This window comes from Drosophila simulans, chromosome X (assembly GCF_016746395.2).
Source record: "Drosophila simulans strain w501 chromosome X, Prin_Dsim_3.1, whole genome shotgun sequence".
NCBI classification, from domain to species: Eukaryota; Metazoa; Arthropoda; class Insecta; order Diptera; family Drosophilidae; genus Drosophila; species Drosophila simulans.
Genome location: NC_052525.2, coordinates 5953976 through 5971996, shown reverse-complemented (window position 1 = coordinate 5971996; position 18021 = coordinate 5953976). Strand labels below are relative to the sequence as shown.

The window sequence follows — 18021 nt, the reverse complement described above, 5'->3', positions numbered from 1 at the left end:
TCTACTGTGACTTGTTGCGAGAAAAGTTTGTGTTTGTCTTTCTATAATAATATAATATAAATCAAATATATTGGCTCAACTTTTCACGTTAGGAAATATTTTTCAACTTTGTTTGCAGATCTTCTGGTATTCGCGCCACCTTTTGGTATATTTTCGTCACTACTTGGTATTTTACCCTGCCCCAAATTAGGTCACACTGCCTTGGTGTTATGCAAAAAACGTCATTTTTTTGACAATTCAACAGATTTTTTCCCTTTATCTGAGCGTAAGTCTCAGGATTACCGGCCAAATAGCCGACTGATATATACATTGTCCCACAGGAGGAGTCACCATGGCGACGGCCGTGCCGCATTGTCCCCCGAAACAGGACCTTCCACCGCCGGGTGGCTACAAGAAGATCCCCTTTGCCCGCGTGCCACCAAAGAGCTACTTCACAGGTGAGCTCCTCCAAACCCGATTGATCTACTCATATATGTGCTCGTAACTATATCAATCCCTTGGCAGGCTTCACCACCATCGGCACCTATGTGGTTGTGACAACCGTTGGCCTGGGAATCTACTACTTGACCGCCAAGAAGGTGAAGCGCGACGAGATCGAGATGCGTTCCGCCCAGAATGTCATCTTTCCCATTTTGGTCGCCGAGCGGGATCGCGAATTCCTGCGCCAGTTGCGACGCAATCGGGACGAGGAGGCCGAGCTGATGAAGAACGTGCCCGGCTGGGAGGTGGGCACCTGGTATGGTGAGCCCGTTTTCAAGACCCTGCCCGAGGATACCCTGGTCACGCCCATTTTCAAGGAGTTCTACGCCCACTCCGACTGGAAGTCGTACGCCAAGCGTGCCCACTTGAAGCTCTGGTCCTAAATCGGCCTAGTTAATGGATTAGTTAATGCCTAAGCCCGCACCTTTTTGTTTGTAGATCATCCGCCTAAGCGCCAAAAAAGAAAGTATCGACCAATTATAATGTCAGATCAGATTGGCTGAAATACCGATTCTCGTTGTCTCTGTTTAATCCAAATCCTGTGCTGGACCACCGAGGTAGCCAGAGGTTTTTCCGAACGGGGGCGTTGCCGTCCAGCTGCAAAACAGCCCACGGGCAGTGCTCAAAAATGGCCAAATTAGATGGATTTGGTGGCCCCAACAGCGGGGAATCCCATTTGCTGGGGACACACACAAATTAAAATTTAATTGCAAATCTGCTGCTTCTCACAAAGAATGCAAAGTTAGCGTTTAGTAAAAAAAAACAAACAATACAATAAATCCACCACATAAAACACTAAGAAATGCTTATGATTCAATAGGGATTATTAAAATAGCAATAAAGGAATCTTGCACAACTAAAAAAAACATTCTCGATTAATTTTATTTTTTTTATTGAATTCAACATCGATTTGACGCTCGTTTTGTGTGTCAGTATTTGAAGTTTCGGGTTATTACACAATAGCGGGTGATCGTGAGCCCTAACATTAAGTAGTCGTAATTAAAAGTAAGTAATATATATTCTATACATTGGCCATGATCGACATCCGTCTGTGTCCAACGTCTGCTGATTCTGCTTTTATCTTCAATTGGGAACCGCAGAGCTGGCCTGAAATTATAATATAAACAACGGTGTGTGTGTGTGTGTATTTGTATACATTTAGGTAAAAGATAAACCCTTCCTTTGGAATCGCTTGACGATTGTGGCCCCAGTTGGGGCTCCCAAAACAATAAGGGTGTGGATTTGTTTTTGCGTGTAGATAAACAGCAGCTGCTCCTCTTGGCTCCTCCTGGCGGCTAGCGTCTGGGTTCTGCATGGGCGAACCATTAGAAACTAGCTCGTGCTCCAGCTAATCCTACTGCTCCTCATCTATGTACTCCTGCTTGATAACAACGTAACGCACTGGCGGCGGCGACTCCTGCTCCTCACGCGCCGGCTCCAGCTGCTGCCGACGCCGCCAGTGCTCATCACGTTGTGGCCGCCTCTACTTCATGTCCCTTCGACGCTTGATGCTGCCATCGCAGGTGGGCAGATGGCGCTGGAGGAAGCCCTCGAAAACGAACTTGCGGCCGCAGCGCACGCAGCTGAACTCGCGCTTCTCCTCCACTTGCTGCTTGTGCTGGCGCAGTGCCTCCGCATTAGAGTACTTATCGCGGCAGGCGTCGCAGGCATAGCGTCGCTTCACCTGGCCAACGTCGAAGACGACGGTGAAATTCTGCGAGCAGAAGGCGCACTGGAACTCCTTGACGACCACCTTCTTGCCGCCGTGCTGGGCGGCCAGGGCCACCGCTTCGGCCTCGAGCTTGTCCTGGTGCTTGTGCGACTCCATGTGGGCGGTATACTTGCCCTCCTCGACGAACTTGCGATAGCAGCGGGTGCAGCGGAAGGGCTGCTCGCCCGTGTGCCGCATCATATGCTCCTTGAGGTAGGCAACCGAGTTGAAGACCTTGCTGCACACCTTGCACTTGCGTTCATCGCTGGAGATCTCGTTCCTCTGGCGCAGGCAGGCGCGCATGTGAAGCTTCAGGGAGCCGGCGGCGCTGTAGCAATTGCCGCAATTGGGGCAGTAGAAGGTCTTGTTGCGACCATACGGATCTTGTTCGGCGTGGTCGATGGTACTCTCGAACACAATAGAGCCCACCTCGTCATCTTCAACTTCCAGTTCGGCGCCTTCGTGGTCGACGGTGACAATCTCATCGTCATTCTCAATCTCCTCGCCATCCTCGAGCTCTTCATCCTCCTCGACCTCCTCGCCATGAATATTGGGCACAATATGAAGTATGGTGTGTGTGCCGTCGCCCTGTTCGATAGTCTCCACCTCCTCGACAGTGCTGTTCTCGACCAGCTCCTGCAGGGTCACCGCGTGACCGTTCTCATCAATAATTACCTCCTCGGCGTTGACCAGCGCCTCGTGGTCGCGATCGCTTAGGGTCACTACCGCAGTTTCGGTGTCATCGTCGTCGCCGGTGGTATAGGCATACGTATACTGCGTCTCCTGACCGTCGTCGTCTTGAACGTGCTCCTCGTCCTCCTCGGGCTCCTCCTCGGGATCCACCTCGGTTTCTTGCTCGATAAGCACGGGCACGATCTCCTCCTTCACCATGGAATACTTCACGCGCTTGGCATTCATATCGAGTTGGCTTTAAGTAAGCGATCACTTGCGACCTGTTTCGGCAAAATCTGAAGTTCGATTGATTTTACAGAAGGCTTTGATTTTCTTACTTCGACAATATGATTTTTCCCGGCGACAACTCTGCTCTGCCCTTGCCTCTCCCTCTCGCACTCTGCTGACGCGCTGTCTCTGTCTGACGGCTGGAATCGAAATTGAAATCAAATTCGAGCACCTTGTGGCCCAGCTGGAATCGGTATCCAATCCCCGCCTGCTTTGTTGCCAACTTCTTTTTGGCGGCCTTTCGCTATGGGTTTTTTCCACAATAGTCAACACTATGCGTTTTGCAATTATTTGCCGTCCGTCACGATTCTACTTTTGTGGCAACTTCGGCCAAGATGGTGGACACTGGAAGTGGAGCTGCATGCGGTCTGGCCCGCCGCGTCAGCGATTTTTTAGTACGTTTCTCACATTTGGTATTTCCCGATGACCGCCGTTTATCGGCACTGTAATCGGCTCTGTTATCGGTAGCTTCCGACAAGCTGGCAACGCCGGCCGTTTGGCGCGCACTTAAACGTATTTTAAATTTAAAAAAAATCAAAAAATTTAATTCTAGATTTACTTTATTGTCAAAATACGTTTTTATTGATATTGGGATGTATATTCGTATGTAGAAAACGTAATGGATGTAAGCCAGGCCGAACATTTAATGCCTGTGATTCGTATATAAGCCGCATGGGAGTGAAACTACTGCTGGGTGAACCCCCTTTATCCCCTTTCCCCACCGTATTTTCAGCGATTTCAAGACATCAAGACGTGCCCTGTCGTGAGGAAGATGTCAGGGAAATGGGCGAGATTATTTTCGCCACTGCATTTGTCACGTCGCCAAGCAATTTCTGCTTTCGGCTGCTCAATGGTCACTAAAAAATTTGCCAGCGTCTCAGCAAATCTAAAATTAGTGCTGCTATATGTGGAATTGCACTTAGAGTTTCTTTTGTTTTTCACGGCATTTCTATTTACGACCCCCAACCCCCCCACCAGCAGAAACGACCTTGAACCAATTATCACCGATTGACGAGCGATCGGCGCTGTCGGAAAAGCTCGTAACTGACTCAGCCGTTCGCCAATTGAAGATCATTCAGCGAATTCCCATGAATGGAAAGTTTTTGCTTCGTTAACCCTCTAACTACTATTTACCTAGCTATATTTATCCGAATAGCTTAATATTTATCTTACATTACATTATTTTAAAAAGCATGCAAGACTTTTGAATACCTTTAAAATTTGTACACTAAAACTGATTATAATATGTAATATTTTACATTATTGTGAAATCAGATAGAACAATCATCTAGTTTTAGTTCAAAGATACCGGCATTGAAGATTCTGAAGTATCTGCGTAAACAAAAATAGTTACATGGAGTGGAAAAGGGTTAATGACGCACCATCACTTGAGCACCAAGATTGCAATCTAAGTATCCGAAGTCAATTGCGTCAGTGGAGGGTACAAAATTCCAAAGTTCTGTATTTATTACTACATGGGGGTTCCGCTGCCCATCCAATCATCAATTTCTGATCGCTGGAGTGGGTAAAAAGTATATGTATGTAGATAGATGTATGTAAATGCGAATCTGTGACTGATTGAGCCCAACGTGGCAATCACGTTTTCATCCAGATGAATGAGTGCCACCTACCAAATGCATCAGAATAAATTACGGCTTATAAAGAAGTTTATATTTCAGAGTTATGGGGAATCTCAAGTTGAATACGCTGCAAATATGACGTCTATTTTTTTTGTCAAAGAAACATGTATTGTATTGGCTGATAAGGATATTGTGGTAGGTTATACTTTCGGCTTATCGCGCCGCTTGCAGTGAAACTTTGCAGTTCTACAAATTTCCACAGTCTGCAGAAATCGGAAACTTGAGCTGGAAACTTATCGAGATGCTATATAATACTTATGCGATGTTTATACGTAAGCAAAAGTTTCCCGAATCTTCCATCGTCGAATCGATTTGAATTTCAAGTATGAAGGAAAACACTGGGTTGAATACCCATTTTATCCGAAAACGTGCTTTCGAGAAGGTCTCAGTTTGGCTTATCAATGTTATGACTACTTTAAATATCCAAAGAAATCAAATATCAAATATCAAACATATGGGAAATATTAAATATTTCCCATATCAACTACAATACATTATTCAACAGTATTTCCATATTTACTAACCGTTTTAAATTGCTTTCCCATGATGATTGACTGAGTGATTGACTAAAATTGATTGACAGCCCCTTACCCAACCTTTTTTTTTTGCTAGTAGTAGTTACTGGAAAATTCCTGACATTTGGTTAGATGAAATGCGATAGTATTTTGGTGGCATTAATGATAATAGTCCCTTTTGGCAGAACACCTGTTTCAATTTTGATTTATTACCCCTCCTCAACCGCTCAAATTACATACAAATTTTTTTTTTTGTTCAAGCATTTTCCCGCTATTTCGTCATTTCACAAAAGTTTTCACCGCCCTTCCCGCCTTTCATTTTGCGCGTCTTATCGATCAAATTCACTTGGCGCCGGGATTTCAGTCAATGCAACAGCTGTTCGGGGGGGTGATGGTGGGGGGGGGGGGTGTTGTGTATGATTTGGGGGTGTTTTGGGGCGCTTGGCTGTGTGACGAAAGGGGGGCAGTACGCAATCAAAAGACAGTCATTCCCGAGTGGAAATTTCCATTGCAATTTTTCGTGCAATTGAAGCGGCTTCACTTAACCCCAGAAGAACCCAATTGAATATATATTATATTATTATTATATTTTATTACAATAATGAATACATATGTAAGTGCATTTGAAACAAGAGTTTTTGGAATTGTTATATAATTAGTTGGAAATTACAGCAAAAAAAAGTAATATCCCAAAATATTGTTGGCAACTACATACATACGCTACTGAATGAAAACTTTGGATCATCATTAATGTTGTTAAATGTGCTTCAAAAGTAGGTAAGTAATTGTTCAGAGCGGGCCCATTAAAAGTGCATTAATTTCATCGTTACATTCAGATTTGCCGCGTCTAATTGATCGACTCTGTGATTTTCACTTTTTTGGCACACCCCGATTGCCAGCACACCAGAACGACCCCCTTGGGCCTGCATGGGTTTAATTGCACAGCTGCGCTCTCGCTCGCACCTGGGCGGCACCTAGCTCTCGCTCGCTCGCTTGCTCACTGTATGGTTTTATGTGATTTTCGTTAATGCTAATGGCTAATGTGGATCAGCGAACAAGTGCACAGTGGTTGCACTTGCTCGAATATCGTTGCTGTCTTGGAAAATTTATTTATAGGTTTTGCTTCTTTCAAGCTGGAAATTCTATTTTTAATTGATATTACTTCTGTTCATTATTTCACTGTTTCGCCCACTGCAGCAGAAAGCAGAGCGACTGACTGACTTGACTGACTGACTCACTCGCTCTCCCACTCACCGGGCTTACTCACCTCACCTACTCACGCTCTTGCTCTCCCCCTACGCCTCCTCTTCCACCCCACGCCATCTCGCTCACACACGAAAGTGCAGTGGCAGCGACCGCTGCAGCAGAGGATGCAGCAGCGCAGTCAGCGTTTCCATTGATTTCGCTTTGTTGTCGTAAATTGTTCGCTTTATGCTGATTGTTATTGTTTCGTTCTTGCTCTTTCTTTTTGTTGCTGTGAAAGGGGGGGAGGGGGGTTTTACAGGAAGGTAGGGAGCAACAGAAAGAGGAGAGTCCAAAACAGGATTGCATGTCAGGTTTAACTTTTATTTTAATGGGTTTTCTTTTCCTTAAAATTATGTACAGAACGAGAGCGACAAAAAAAAAAAAACAAGAGAGTATGCAAAGCAAACTTCGATTGACCGAATACTCAAATACCCTGGGAAATTAGCAATTTCAGCATAGTTAATTAATATAGAATGTGGATTATACAATTTCAAGAACCGAATTCTTTCAATAATCTCATGTGAAAATCAAAAATATATAATATACTACTATATATCTCTATAAATCAGACCCGAATCGGCCTCATTCCGCACTGGGTATTCCCAAGGGTACTCAAGCACGCCATATTACAGGGAATTTAATTAAGAGCAAGGTCTGCACTCCAATGAAGGACTCTGACCACGACTACGAACGATTGACCACGACCGTTTCCACGGATTGCATTTCCCGTGAAGCGGGATTGGCAGTGGCACTGGCACTGGAACTACCATTGCCGTTTTGAGTGCCATTGCCATTCTGGGTGGGGCTCTGGCCAGGTGGAGGTGGCTCCAGTGGGGGCAGACCCACTAGCTTCTCGCTCTCCCGCCACAACCAGTCGGCGGTCTGCATATTCCGGGCCCACGGAACCAATGGCCAGCGCATGCAGTCCGAGTAGTAGCCACCAGTGGAGCTCTCCAACTGCGGATCCAGCGCCAATCTCAGCGAGGTCTGGGCACCAGCCTTGGGTGTCTTGAAGAAGTACAGCGAGCCCGTCTGCAGGACGCTCTTCATCCAGCCGGGACCGGCAAAGTGGCGATTGAGCTCGGTGCGCACCACGCCCGGATGACAACAGTTCACCGTTACGCCGGTGCCTTTGAGGATGTTGCTTAGCTTGAGGGTGAACAGGATGTTGGCCAGCTTCGACTGACTGTACGCCCCAAAGAACTTGCCGTAGTTCTTCTCGCTCATCAGATCCTCGCGGTTGATTCGCCCGAAGAGATGTGCCGCCGAACTGACCACCACAATGCGACTGGGCGAGCTGTGCTTCAGGCGATCCAGCAGCAGATTCGTGAGCAGAAAGTGTCCCAGATGATTGACACCGAACTGCTGCTCGTAGCCATCGGCTGTGAGGGTCCTGGGACAGGCCATAATGCCGGCATTATTGATCAGTATATCCAGCCGGGATTCCTCCGCCTTGAAGCGCTCCACGAAATTCCTCACCGACTGCAGGGAGCCCAGATCGAGGGTGCGATTGAAGAGCTGCTGGTTGCGACTGCGATCCATGATATCCAGGCGTGCGGCCTCGCAGCGTCCAGGATCCCGACAGGCCATGTAGACGCGGGCACCCCGCTTGGCCAACTCGAGGACCGTCTCCTTGCCAATGCCCGTGTTGCAGCCGGTGACGATGACCACCTTGCCATCGATGCGATTGGCCTTCCGGTAGGCCGGTCCCTGGATGCACTTGCGCAGCAGCCACATGAAGAGCGATATGCCCAGGGCAATCAACAGTATCAGCACGGCCCAGGCCCAGAAACCCCGGAAGCAGAGAGTCTTCTCCACCGATTCGGCGACGGGATCGAAACCAGGTGGGAATACTGTTCCTGGCACTGATCCTGGGGGCGTGGCAGCCTCCGACATAGCTGGCTAAGCGATGGATTCGATACTGAATCTCTGGTTTCTCCCGGCACTGTTCTCTTCCGCTTTAGTCGAATTCTACAAGAGAGTAAGAGAGAAAGAGAGAGAGGGAGGAAAAGAAAGTTGTAAGTTAACCCATTAAAAGCGAAAAAGGGGTAGGGTACAAAAGAAATAAGTCAAGAGGCGACGATTACCACCGGCGGGGAGGGATGGGGAGGGGTCGGTTAGGTGAGCAAGTTGAAGGCCCCCCTGACCCCGAAATCTCGAGTGGTTTTGCACCTGAGCAACTGAGCAACTGGTTTCTCGTAATTCACTTAAATTGCTCGTTGCTGGCAAATCATTTTGGGTTTAAAAGTCGTTAAGTTTCATAGCATTACAATTCTGTCTAGAATCGGGCATTTTTTAAAATGGCTCAATCAAATTGAGCGCTTAGACTTTGGATACCGGTTGGTATTGGAAACTTAACGAGTAATTGCTCTCCAGACCGAATTACAAATTCATAAACTATTCTAAGCTAGATTGTATTCAATTCGAATGATCGTTTATGCATTGGAATGTTGAGTGCGCGAGAATTCATTTCATTTAATTAACATTAAGCTGCGCCTTGTTTTGAGTTTTTATAGAAACCTAAAACTATCTTAATTATTCAAATATAATTGAATTAAGGGAATGTGTGCAAGTCGGTCAAATTTCGAGCCAAAAGAACTTTCTCTATGGTAATGGAATTAACACCTGAACTTTTTCCTTTGGCCAAATAAGTTATTGATTTATCAAAACGGAAATTCAATTCCATTTTTGTACATAGCACTGAAGAAATGTTCCAGTTTCCTAAAGACGAGTTAAAGATTCGTTAGTCCTCCAAAGACTTACCCGTATGAAAAGATGTGTTTTTTTTTTGGAATGCTGTAATAGTATCAACTAACAACTTTTTGGGGGGATGTCAGTCAGGTGGCGATTTCGCACATTTCCCATGGGCGGCCGACTATATTTGCTCGATCAGTTAGTACGGGTGATCTAGTACGGGAAAGTCTAGTTACTGGGCCACTGCCTCCGTGTGTCTAAGCCTCTCGCGCGATCTTGGCCAACTGACTGCGGTGGAGTCCAATTGCTCAGCGCCTGACTTCGACATCCAGCGGTTCCGAGCCGTGTTAACGCGTCAGAAATAACCTGAAAAAAATTATTCCGAGGCGTCTGTTATTAACATGCTGCCTCTGCCGCCGTTGCATATGCACTAGGGTGGACCTGATTGCCATCTTTGTGTAACTAAATTACATATTATGTTGCTTGGATGATGGTAATAAACATAAAAAAAAAGGAATTTATTTAGAAAGGGTTGCTAAAAGGAATGACGGAACCTATGCGTATTAGTAATCACTCATACGCAGTGTTGCCAACTTCAGTTGCATACTTTTACAGAGTCTTAACTGCTTTATGGTCTCGAAATGTATTGCTTATGCATATTTACATGTTTTTATGATTTAATTTGTATAGATATTATTTAAGAAGGGGCTACGGGTCGTATGAGTAATGTATATTATGTGTGGCGTATTTTCTCAATCAGCCTATTAAGGTTCACTCTAATTGGTTACAGTGGCTCTCAGTCGGCGTCGCAGTCGCTGGTTGTTGTTGTTGTTGTGGCCAACATACCAAAGAAGAGCAACTTGGCTTGGCTTCAATTTCATTTCTTACCAATTTGCTCTGTTCGCCTTCTCCTTTTCTGTTTTTGTGTTCGACTTTCACTTGAAACGTTTGTTTTTTCTCTTTTCCCTCGGCCCGTTTGTTTTGCTCACACGTTCTTAAGCCGCGCTCGCTTCGATGCCTTTTGCGGTCTTCTTCTTCTCTTTCGCTTCGTCTCTCTATCTCTCCTTTCGCATTCCAATTCGTAGCACGTTTTTCTTTTCGAATCGCTTAAATAGACAAGGCGATTAAATGCACAGCAAGAAAACGATGTTGGTCCTAAAAAGATCAATTTAAATATTTGAATATATGAATTTGAATTTGAATATATCCAATATATACCAAAAAATTAAGCCAGATTGACAAAATTTCCATTTGTAAAAATAGTTGTAAATATTTAAATGTAACCATAAGCGCTGTTTTTTATGTGTAAGCGAGACAACAACAAGTCTGGTGTGTGGGCAAGGGGGGCTAGCCGAGGTGGGGGGATCACTGACCCCGCGTTGAAGCCAAGGCCAAAACGTTGTAATATTCATTTTCACCTGGGCAATTATATTTGCACTCAAAACCTGCACTTTGACTGTAATGGCAAACAATGAAAACGCCGGAAAGTGTCACATGGAAATTGAAGCAGGACGGAAATCGATAAATGCCGCTAATCGAAGGCTGGATACGGGTGAATGTCCTTGACACGGGCCAAAAGGCAAGTCGCAGCGGTCACGGGACCAAAGCCGGCTTACATTTTCCCCCCTTCTCAGCTTTTTTGGCTACGTGCTGGCTCACACGTTTCAAAAAATCAGAAGAAGAAAAAGAGAGCAGGAGAGGTAGGAATTCAGAACAGAGAGGAAACCGGATAACAGGATTGGCATGGGTGTGGTTGAAACAGTTTCTTGTGGGGTGTATTGTATCCGTATATTCAGAACTTCAGAACTTATTTACTCACTTTCAACCGATATTTTGGTATAAGTATTTCAAGAAGAACGCCGTCTGTCTGCCTTTAAATAGCACAGTGAGAGTGTACTTAAGCATCTCTACTTTTTATAGAGGATCTCGTTCAGTGGCTTATCTACAGTTCTTATCGGCTGCAAAAGTCATACACAATTTAGGTTCCACACAAGATGGCCCGTCTCACACGATCGGCAATCAGTGGTGTTTTGACCTTTTTAAACTAATGCACTGGTCGATTTTACACTGTAAAACCAAAAAGCTTGCTAAATTCATTTAGTTACACAACTTTTTGTCAATGTATACTGGATAATCAAATGAATGCACAGGTAAATGAATTAGCGCATACTAAAACATGCACTTTTGACATGCAATAATTAAATAACTGTAATGGGTTTGAACTTTGCGAAAGGGCTAGGGTGGGAAGCCCCCTTGTGGGCCACCCACTCTACGCATATGGCGAGAGAAGAAGAGAGCGAGAGCAGGAGAGCAGGCAATAGAGTAAATGTCACTGCGCTCGAGAGAGCGCGAGAGAGGCGAACTTTGACTAGGTCAGGATAACGGGTCCTTTTCGCGTCCTTCTCCTCGCCCTGCTCATTCGCGTTGTTTAATCGATGAGCAGAGCGAAAGCTGTGCCCTTTGCCTCCGGCCACACCCCCTGCAACGCCCCCCGTAATCCTTGCTCTCTTTCGCCGTCCCTTTCTAGCGAGATTTTGGGAATTTTCCACTGACAATGCAGATGGGCAATTTTTTTTTTTCGTTCTTGGCCGGTTTGTTCAATTGAGAACATTAATTCGATTCCTGATTGAGTCACATTAATTTCGATGGACTGAACAAGAAAAGGAAAGAGGCGCGTGACTGTGGGTTTTCATATTGAAATGATTTATCTTAGTCTTAGATTCAGATTAAGCAAAGAAGCAACTTTAAGCAATACAGGAAACATAAAATTTGAGCAAAGAAATGTGCATATATTTTTGATTAATATAAATATGGTTATAGACTGCATATTCTATGTAAATTGTATTTAATTGAGTACTTTATTGCACGGTGCAGATTAAAGGATTCTTCACTCACGACTCGTACGTTACGTATTATCCTCGTTGGTTACACTTAAGTGCGCTTATCTCGTTTTCCACTTTCCGTCCATTTTGCTGTCGTCAGTTTGTCGCTAATTCCCGTTGACAGTTGTCGGCCACGCCAACAAAAAAAAAAAAACAGCGAATAAATGAAAACGAATGTCAACTCACCCCTGACCCCTGGCATCAGGATAAGCCACGTTAGTTGGTCCTCTGGGCCAGATGCGGTGACGTCAATGGCATTCGGGTTAGGCAACATCACCTTGATCTTGGGCTAAACAACAGATCGGGGTAAACAATGGGGGCTGCCAAAAGATTAAAACACGCGAAACGTAAACAACGACTATCAACGCAGGGGGCAACTGTACTTGTTGTTGGAACATTCTCATGAAAACTCCTTCTCTCGTATGCTTATCCTTGATCCTTTTCGTTATTCTATATAAAAAAATGAGACAAATTGTTATCGGTCAAAGCATTGAGTAATGCAAATTCATAATAGAACAATTCTCGGTGTTACACTCTGCAATTAGATAATCACTGAACTGACCAACCGCAAAAACTGAACCCACGTAATCAAATTACTCTTTGCTTGGTGGCGGGAATGGGGCAACCAGGGGTTAATCAGCACAACACACACATTGCTGGCGTCATTGTATCGCGCTTATAAGAGGATCGAACTGGAAATTGTTCAATAAATGTTCAATTCAGCATCACGTTGAATGCGGCACGCGCACAGCTCAAAAACGCAAAAAAGCTAAAACAATGAACAAAAATAAGGATGGCGGGGCAGTGGGGCTGCAGGGGGTTAATTCCAATAAAAACCTGTTGCCTCGCATAAACATAGAAACACAATAGTTCCCCACCCATCCCCATGCCCCGACCCCCCTTTTTTTCAAACCGCCTGTCACTCGTCTTCAAGTGATTCGTAAATCAGCGAATAAAAAAAGATCAAAACGTGGGGAACAGAAAAACCTCACAGTAGCAAAAACAGATATTTTTTGTAGAAGAACCAGGGAAAACCAAGAAGCGGGGAAAAAAAGAAAAGAATAGCAAAATGATGTAAAATGATGTAAAGACCCTGCTTAGAATATACTATAAATCACTACTAATATTAATAATATCTGCAACGAAAGTTAAGCTTATTATGTACATGGAATATTATCCAAAAATAATATTTAATAGTTCTAAAGATTTCCATCTATAAGATGTTGTATGAAATTGAATGCTAACCAAATCGGTATCAAGGGTTCTCAAATTCCAAAACTATATATGGTATATATATCTTCCCCGACAATTAGGTTGGATTGCTGTTTTGTTGATGCACCGAGTGTGTTGTTTATGCTGACAATGGAGAAAACAAGCAGGCAGATGGAAAATTTCCATGGGTAGGAAGAGAAATGTATATAGATGTAGCATTCGATTGACATTGGCGAAAGGAATTGCACAACCGCAGGTCAACAACAATGGTGATATAACCGATGACAAGACGGGCAAATCTCGCCTTACACACGAATCAGCCAGCACCAATGCATCGAAATCACAATCATATCTGAGTAATGTACATATGTACATAAGTCAAATGGACATCACATGCACATTATACAGCCATTAATTTGCCCCAAAAACCATGGCAGGGCCACTAAATCAAACAGATGACATTTATGAATGCATGTCATTAAACTATCTGATATAGTACATATATGTATTTATGTCGGGTATTTAGATGTCCAACTGCGTATCGCCTTTTACAGCCGTGTGAAGTTGAAAATCTGTTGGCTAACCAACTCGAACCGGATCCAGAAAACACCAGAATATCAAAAGATAACAGCTGACTGGGCAAATTGCGGGGATAAACAAACAGATAAGGCATACAAACCACACATATGTATGTACACATATCTCAATTGATTTCAAAGAGGCGGGGGAATCTCAAGGGTTTGCATTCCCAAATTATCTTAAGACGAGATAGAATATGTTTAAAGTTTCATTACAGCTCTGCGAATATTTCTGCAACTCTAAGAATCATATTTGCATAATATTTAATCAAGTGCAACTGTGTTTGCATTGCACTATTGCCATTGATATTAGGCTTATGTACACTTATGTGCATTCAACTAAGTTGCGATTGCAATTTTAGATGCGCAAATCACAAACAAACCTAAATTGAAAAATCGGCAGAGGAATGGAAAGAGAACCACCGACTCACAAATGTATATAAATAATATATCTACATATATCGTTGTACATCTATTTCGGACCATCGCTCGATCGTCTTTTGATTAATTCTCTAATTGAAATTGAAACGCAGAATGTTTATGAAAATATTTCTATATAGGTTTCGCCTAGATTTGAAATGTGTGCCATGGTGTCGCATAGAAAGCATCCCCACGAATGCCCCACAAGTACAACACTAGATTTTAGCTATATGACACCCGCCAAATTGTTTCAGGCAATTCAATTCGTCGCTGCTGCGTCCAAAGGTCAAGGTTGCAGCATCGCCATACCACTTCTGTTTCGGGTATATGCGAATCGGTGTGCAACATGCTAGATACCCTGTGTCTCTGCAACTGCGCTGTCAAGTTGAACAAAAGAAGTCCCATTGGATCGGAGATCTAACCCTAGAGGTATAAAAATACAATGCTACGGAACCTTAAGTGCTCAAACTGAGAAATGAGTCTGCTTTACTACCCAATTAACTATGGCATTCTCTGTACTTCATGAGGAAAGAACTAAAACTAAATATAAAAATGTGATAGAGTATAAAGTGCCTATCAAAAATAAACTCTGTTATAATATGAGTAATATCGTTAGAATTGCAATCAAATTGATCATCAAATTGATCCTCAAATGAAATGATAGAAATGGTAGAAAATACACATACTGCAAGTTTTTCTATCGGGGGATCACTGTGCCGCCCATCTCTCTTTCTTCTATTATCGCCTTTCTTCGCGCTGCGCTTCTTCTGCTTCCGCATGCCTCATTCCCATTCCCATGAAGAGTAGCGTGTGCGAGGGAGAGGCCAAAGGGCGCGAGTGGGATGGCGAGCGTGGGTCTAATTGCGGCCGAAATGGGGTCTTCCCCTCCCCCACGAAACGCATTTTCTGCGCACTTGGCTGCAGCTGCAATTTGCTCTCTTGCTCCCTCTCTCTCTCTCTCTCTCTCTCTTTATCTGTCTCTCTCCCTCTGCTGACATTTAAATGTTTTCGCGTGCAAAATAAAATTACATATGTAGGTTTTCTTTTCATATAGTTCGTTACTTTTTATTTATTTTGGTTTTTTTTGTCAGAGTTTTTTCTTTTCTCGATTGCCGTGTATGTTTGTGTAATTACAAAATTACTAGCTAAGAAAAAAAAAACGAATAATATTAATTGTTGCTTAAAAGTAGCTGTTATCTAGGTACATTTTTGTATATATAATTTTTTTTACAAGTACATGTGTGTATATGTTATACGATACAATATTAAGTCTGTTTTCAGCTGCTTCGTTTTTTCTATTTATTTGATTTTTTTTGTTTTTGTTCGCAATGCTTTCAAAAGTATATTGTCAATTGCTCTTCGTAATTATGCAATTATAAAATGAAGGGTAAAAATCCGTGGTTCTTTTCTTCTGGTTGCTTGTTATTTTCCTAAGCGTTTTGTCTTGTTGTGGGTTGTTGCTGATGTGGTCTTTGTTATACAATGCAATTGGCAGTTGCAATTCTCTGTTTTCCTCTTGTCGCGAAACCGCAGGTACAAAAAAAGTTTGAATTATTTGGGAGAGGTTTTGGTTTGGGTTTTGGGATAGGTTCTATGCTCTCTATTCTATTTGGAAGCCTGGCATACATAAATACATATAATTAATGTAATTATACATTTGGGACTTTAGCTTGTATATATATGTAGATATTTAAGTAGTTTGCATATGTACACCGAAATTGATTTAGGTATAGATTATGTAGATTATGCCCAATCTAATTTGCACCAACAACTCTGTACGCCAACTCACTTTCCTTTCTCCGGGGGGCAAATATTAACTAGGTTAAGTGACTCTTTGTTGTGACCCGACCCCCTTTCTCACATGGCTACGCCACTGCACTTCTCTTTCTCTTCCTCTGCACTTCACTTCCAGTCTGTCCTCTCTCTCTCGTTCTCTGTCGCTCCGACCATCATCAGTGCCATCTCGCTCTTATCCTGGCGACGAAGTGCAGCGCCGCAGTCGCATCTTCAGCCGGCTGCCGGCGCTCCCAATGCTGCTGCTGCGCCGTCGTCGACTGCGACTGCTGCTCCTGCTGCCGGTCAGCTGCTCCAAGGAGCTAGCCTCCGCCTCTGTCTCGTCCTCTGGCGGCGCAGCGCCTCCATGGGGGGAGTGGGCCAGGAATCTGCAGTAACGCCGGAAGCGTATCCCCAAGCGACTGACCATGCCTCTCTCTCGTTCTCTGTGTGTTGGCGCTTCGGCTGATCTCGCGCACGCTTCCAGTGCCGTTGCAGCACTGCACTCCTCCACATCTCTTCCAGGCGATCTTCCTCTGGAAATGGCATCGGCACCGTCACTAACTTTCCACCCGGCTCCGTTGTTGTCGTTGTTGTTGTTGTGGGCAATGGAAAGGAGCGCCATGCTGCTGCTGCTGGCATTGTTGTTGTCGTAGTTTTGGTTGTTGTTGCTGTGATTGCGCTGCTCTCATGACCGCTTACCGCTATCCTTGCGAAACGACTTGCGCAGCTTGTCGACCAAGCGCAAATGAAACTTGGTATAATCATTGGAAGATTCCACAGCAGCAGCTGCAGCGGCCGACTGTTGTTGCTTTTGATTAATAGCGGCTGCCTGGGCGGCCGCCTGCCTTTCCAGTGCGGATGCGGTGTGCGAGCGGCTGGGCGGACTACTGCGCGTGGGCGACACCATTTGCTGCAGCGAACCGTGCGAACTGCGCGATGCGTTGCGCGGAAAAGCGCGCGAACTGTGGCAGCGCTGCATTTGCATCCTTTGGTGGGCGGAGGACACGCCCAGTTGACCGTGCGATGGTGAGGTGGCGAAGCTCTCCGACTTGCATTCGGACACCTTGCGGCGTCGCTGTTGTTGTTGTCCCTGGGCGGGCGTTCCAAGAGCGGTGGCCAAAGCCGTTGTACCGTTACTACTCGCATTCGAACATTCGGACGTTTTGCGGGAACGCGTGTCCTTGTAAATATCGTAATTGTTCTTCATCACGGGCATCATGAACGCCATCTCGATCACTTTCAGCTGCTCGCCTTTTTTCCTCTCTCTTTCAGAACACAAAACAAAAATAAATAAAACGGTCTTTCGGCTCGTTTTGCTTGGATTTTCTTGTATTTTCGTTTTCTTTTCGGTTTTCGTTCTTCACTTTTTTCTGTTTGGTTTTTGCGGGGGAGAGTTTTGATGCGCGCACCTTCACCGTTCGATGGCTCTGTTCGTTTTGAGGCCGTCCCGCTGTGGCCGCCTCTACTTATACGCTGACCGACTGGCGGGAGAGTACACTGAGAGAGTGGCGAGAGAACAAGAACCTGATGTAAGTGCATATGCTAGCGTAAAACTCTTTTAAAATGTATTACTCATACGCATCGTTGCACTTACTCATATTTACTCCATCTACAACATATTCGACAATCTTATCACTTATACGCACTGTATAACTTTTTAATAACATATTAGTTAGGTATGTAGGTATTTTACTAAATACTTAACAAATATTTGTAATGCAATTTTCTAATGTTATTGTGTTATTATTGTATAAGTTGTATGTTGTTGATCAATAAACTGAATTAATCACACCCACAATTTTCTGATCTAGTTCCGTTACAATTTTTGCAAGTGTATGCATGGTGCTCTCACTCTCCGTCGAGAAAAAGAGAGCGCGCATGCGCAGTGAGAGCGACGCTCAGTGCAAC

At 44.3% G+C, this 18021-nt stretch overlaps 4 protein-coding genes and 1 long non-coding RNA gene across 5 annotated transcripts; 2 read left to right on the top strand and 3 right to left on the bottom strand.

Annotated features, from left to right (window-relative positions):
* The first annotated feature begins 121 nt into the window (after positions 1-121).
* Positions 122-991, top strand: LOC6739993 (NADH dehydrogenase [ubiquinone] 1 alpha subcomplex subunit 13). Its single transcript, XM_016180871.3, has 3 exons — positions 122-265; positions 321-437; positions 505-991. Exons 2-3 carry the CDS (start codon positions 332-334, stop codon positions 861-863), a joined length of 465 nt encoding a protein of 154 aa, XP_016038295.1. The 5' UTR covers positions 122-265; positions 321-331; the 3' UTR covers positions 864-991.
* A 364-nt stretch (positions 992-1355) lies between these two features.
* Positions 1356-3543, bottom strand: LOC27206586 (zinc finger protein 891). The gene is made up of 2 exons (XM_016181042.3): positions 3202-3543; positions 1356-3144 (listed from the first exon to the last, which is right to left on the bottom strand). The coding sequence occupies exon 2, from the start codon at positions 3107-3109 to the stop codon at positions 1964-1966; it is 1146 nt and encodes a 381-aa protein (XP_016038294.1). The 5' UTR covers positions 3110-3144; positions 3202-3543; the 3' UTR covers positions 1356-1963.
* A 1022-nt stretch (positions 3544-4565) lies between these two features.
* Positions 4566-5366, top strand: LOC27207628. The gene is made up of 3 exons (XR_001600502.3): positions 4566-4689; positions 4764-4926; positions 4994-5366. It is a non-coding gene; the product is annotated as an uncharacterized LOC27207628 (long non-coding RNA).
* Positions 5367-6858: 1492 nt separating this feature from the next.
* LOC27208323 (retinol dehydrogenase 12) lies at positions 6859-11206 on the bottom strand. Its single transcript, XM_016183919.3, has 4 exons — positions 11065-11206; positions 10134-10400; positions 9315-9611; positions 6859-8522 (listed from the first exon to the last, which is right to left on the bottom strand). Exon 4 carries the CDS (start codon positions 8445-8447, stop codon positions 7236-7238), a length of 1212 nt encoding a protein of 403 aa, XP_016038293.1. The 5' UTR covers positions 8448-8522; positions 9315-9611; positions 10134-10400; positions 11065-11206; the 3' UTR covers positions 6859-7235.
* Positions 11207-15653: 4447 nt separating this feature from the next.
* On the bottom strand, positions 15654-17581 carry LOC6739992 (serum response factor homolog A). Its single transcript, XM_039296341.2, is given in 1 exon segment — positions 15654-17581. A coding segment is annotated over 1 exon segment (1035 nt). The 5' UTR covers positions 17342-17581; the 3' UTR covers positions 15654-16306.
* Between the last annotated feature and the right edge of the window lie 440 nt (positions 17582-18021).

Excerpts from the sequence above, each read along its gene's own strand:
- LOC27208323 (XM_016183919.3), bottom strand. The coding sequence starts at position 8,447 with ATGTCGGAGGCTGCCACGCCCCCAGGATCAGTGCCAGGAACAGTATTC.
- LOC27206586 (XM_016181042.3), bottom strand. The coding sequence starts at position 3,109 with ATGAATGCCAAGCGCGTGAAGTATTCCATGGTGAAGGAGGAGATCGTG.
- LOC6739993 (XM_016180871.3), top strand. The coding sequence starts at position 332 with ATGGCGACGGCCGTGCCGCATTGTCCCCCGAAACAGGACCTTCCACCG. Across the intron at positions 438-504 it reads ACCAAAGAGCTACTTCACAG|GCTTCACCACCATCGGCACC; the intron begins GTGAGCTCCTCC and ends ATCCCTTGGCAG.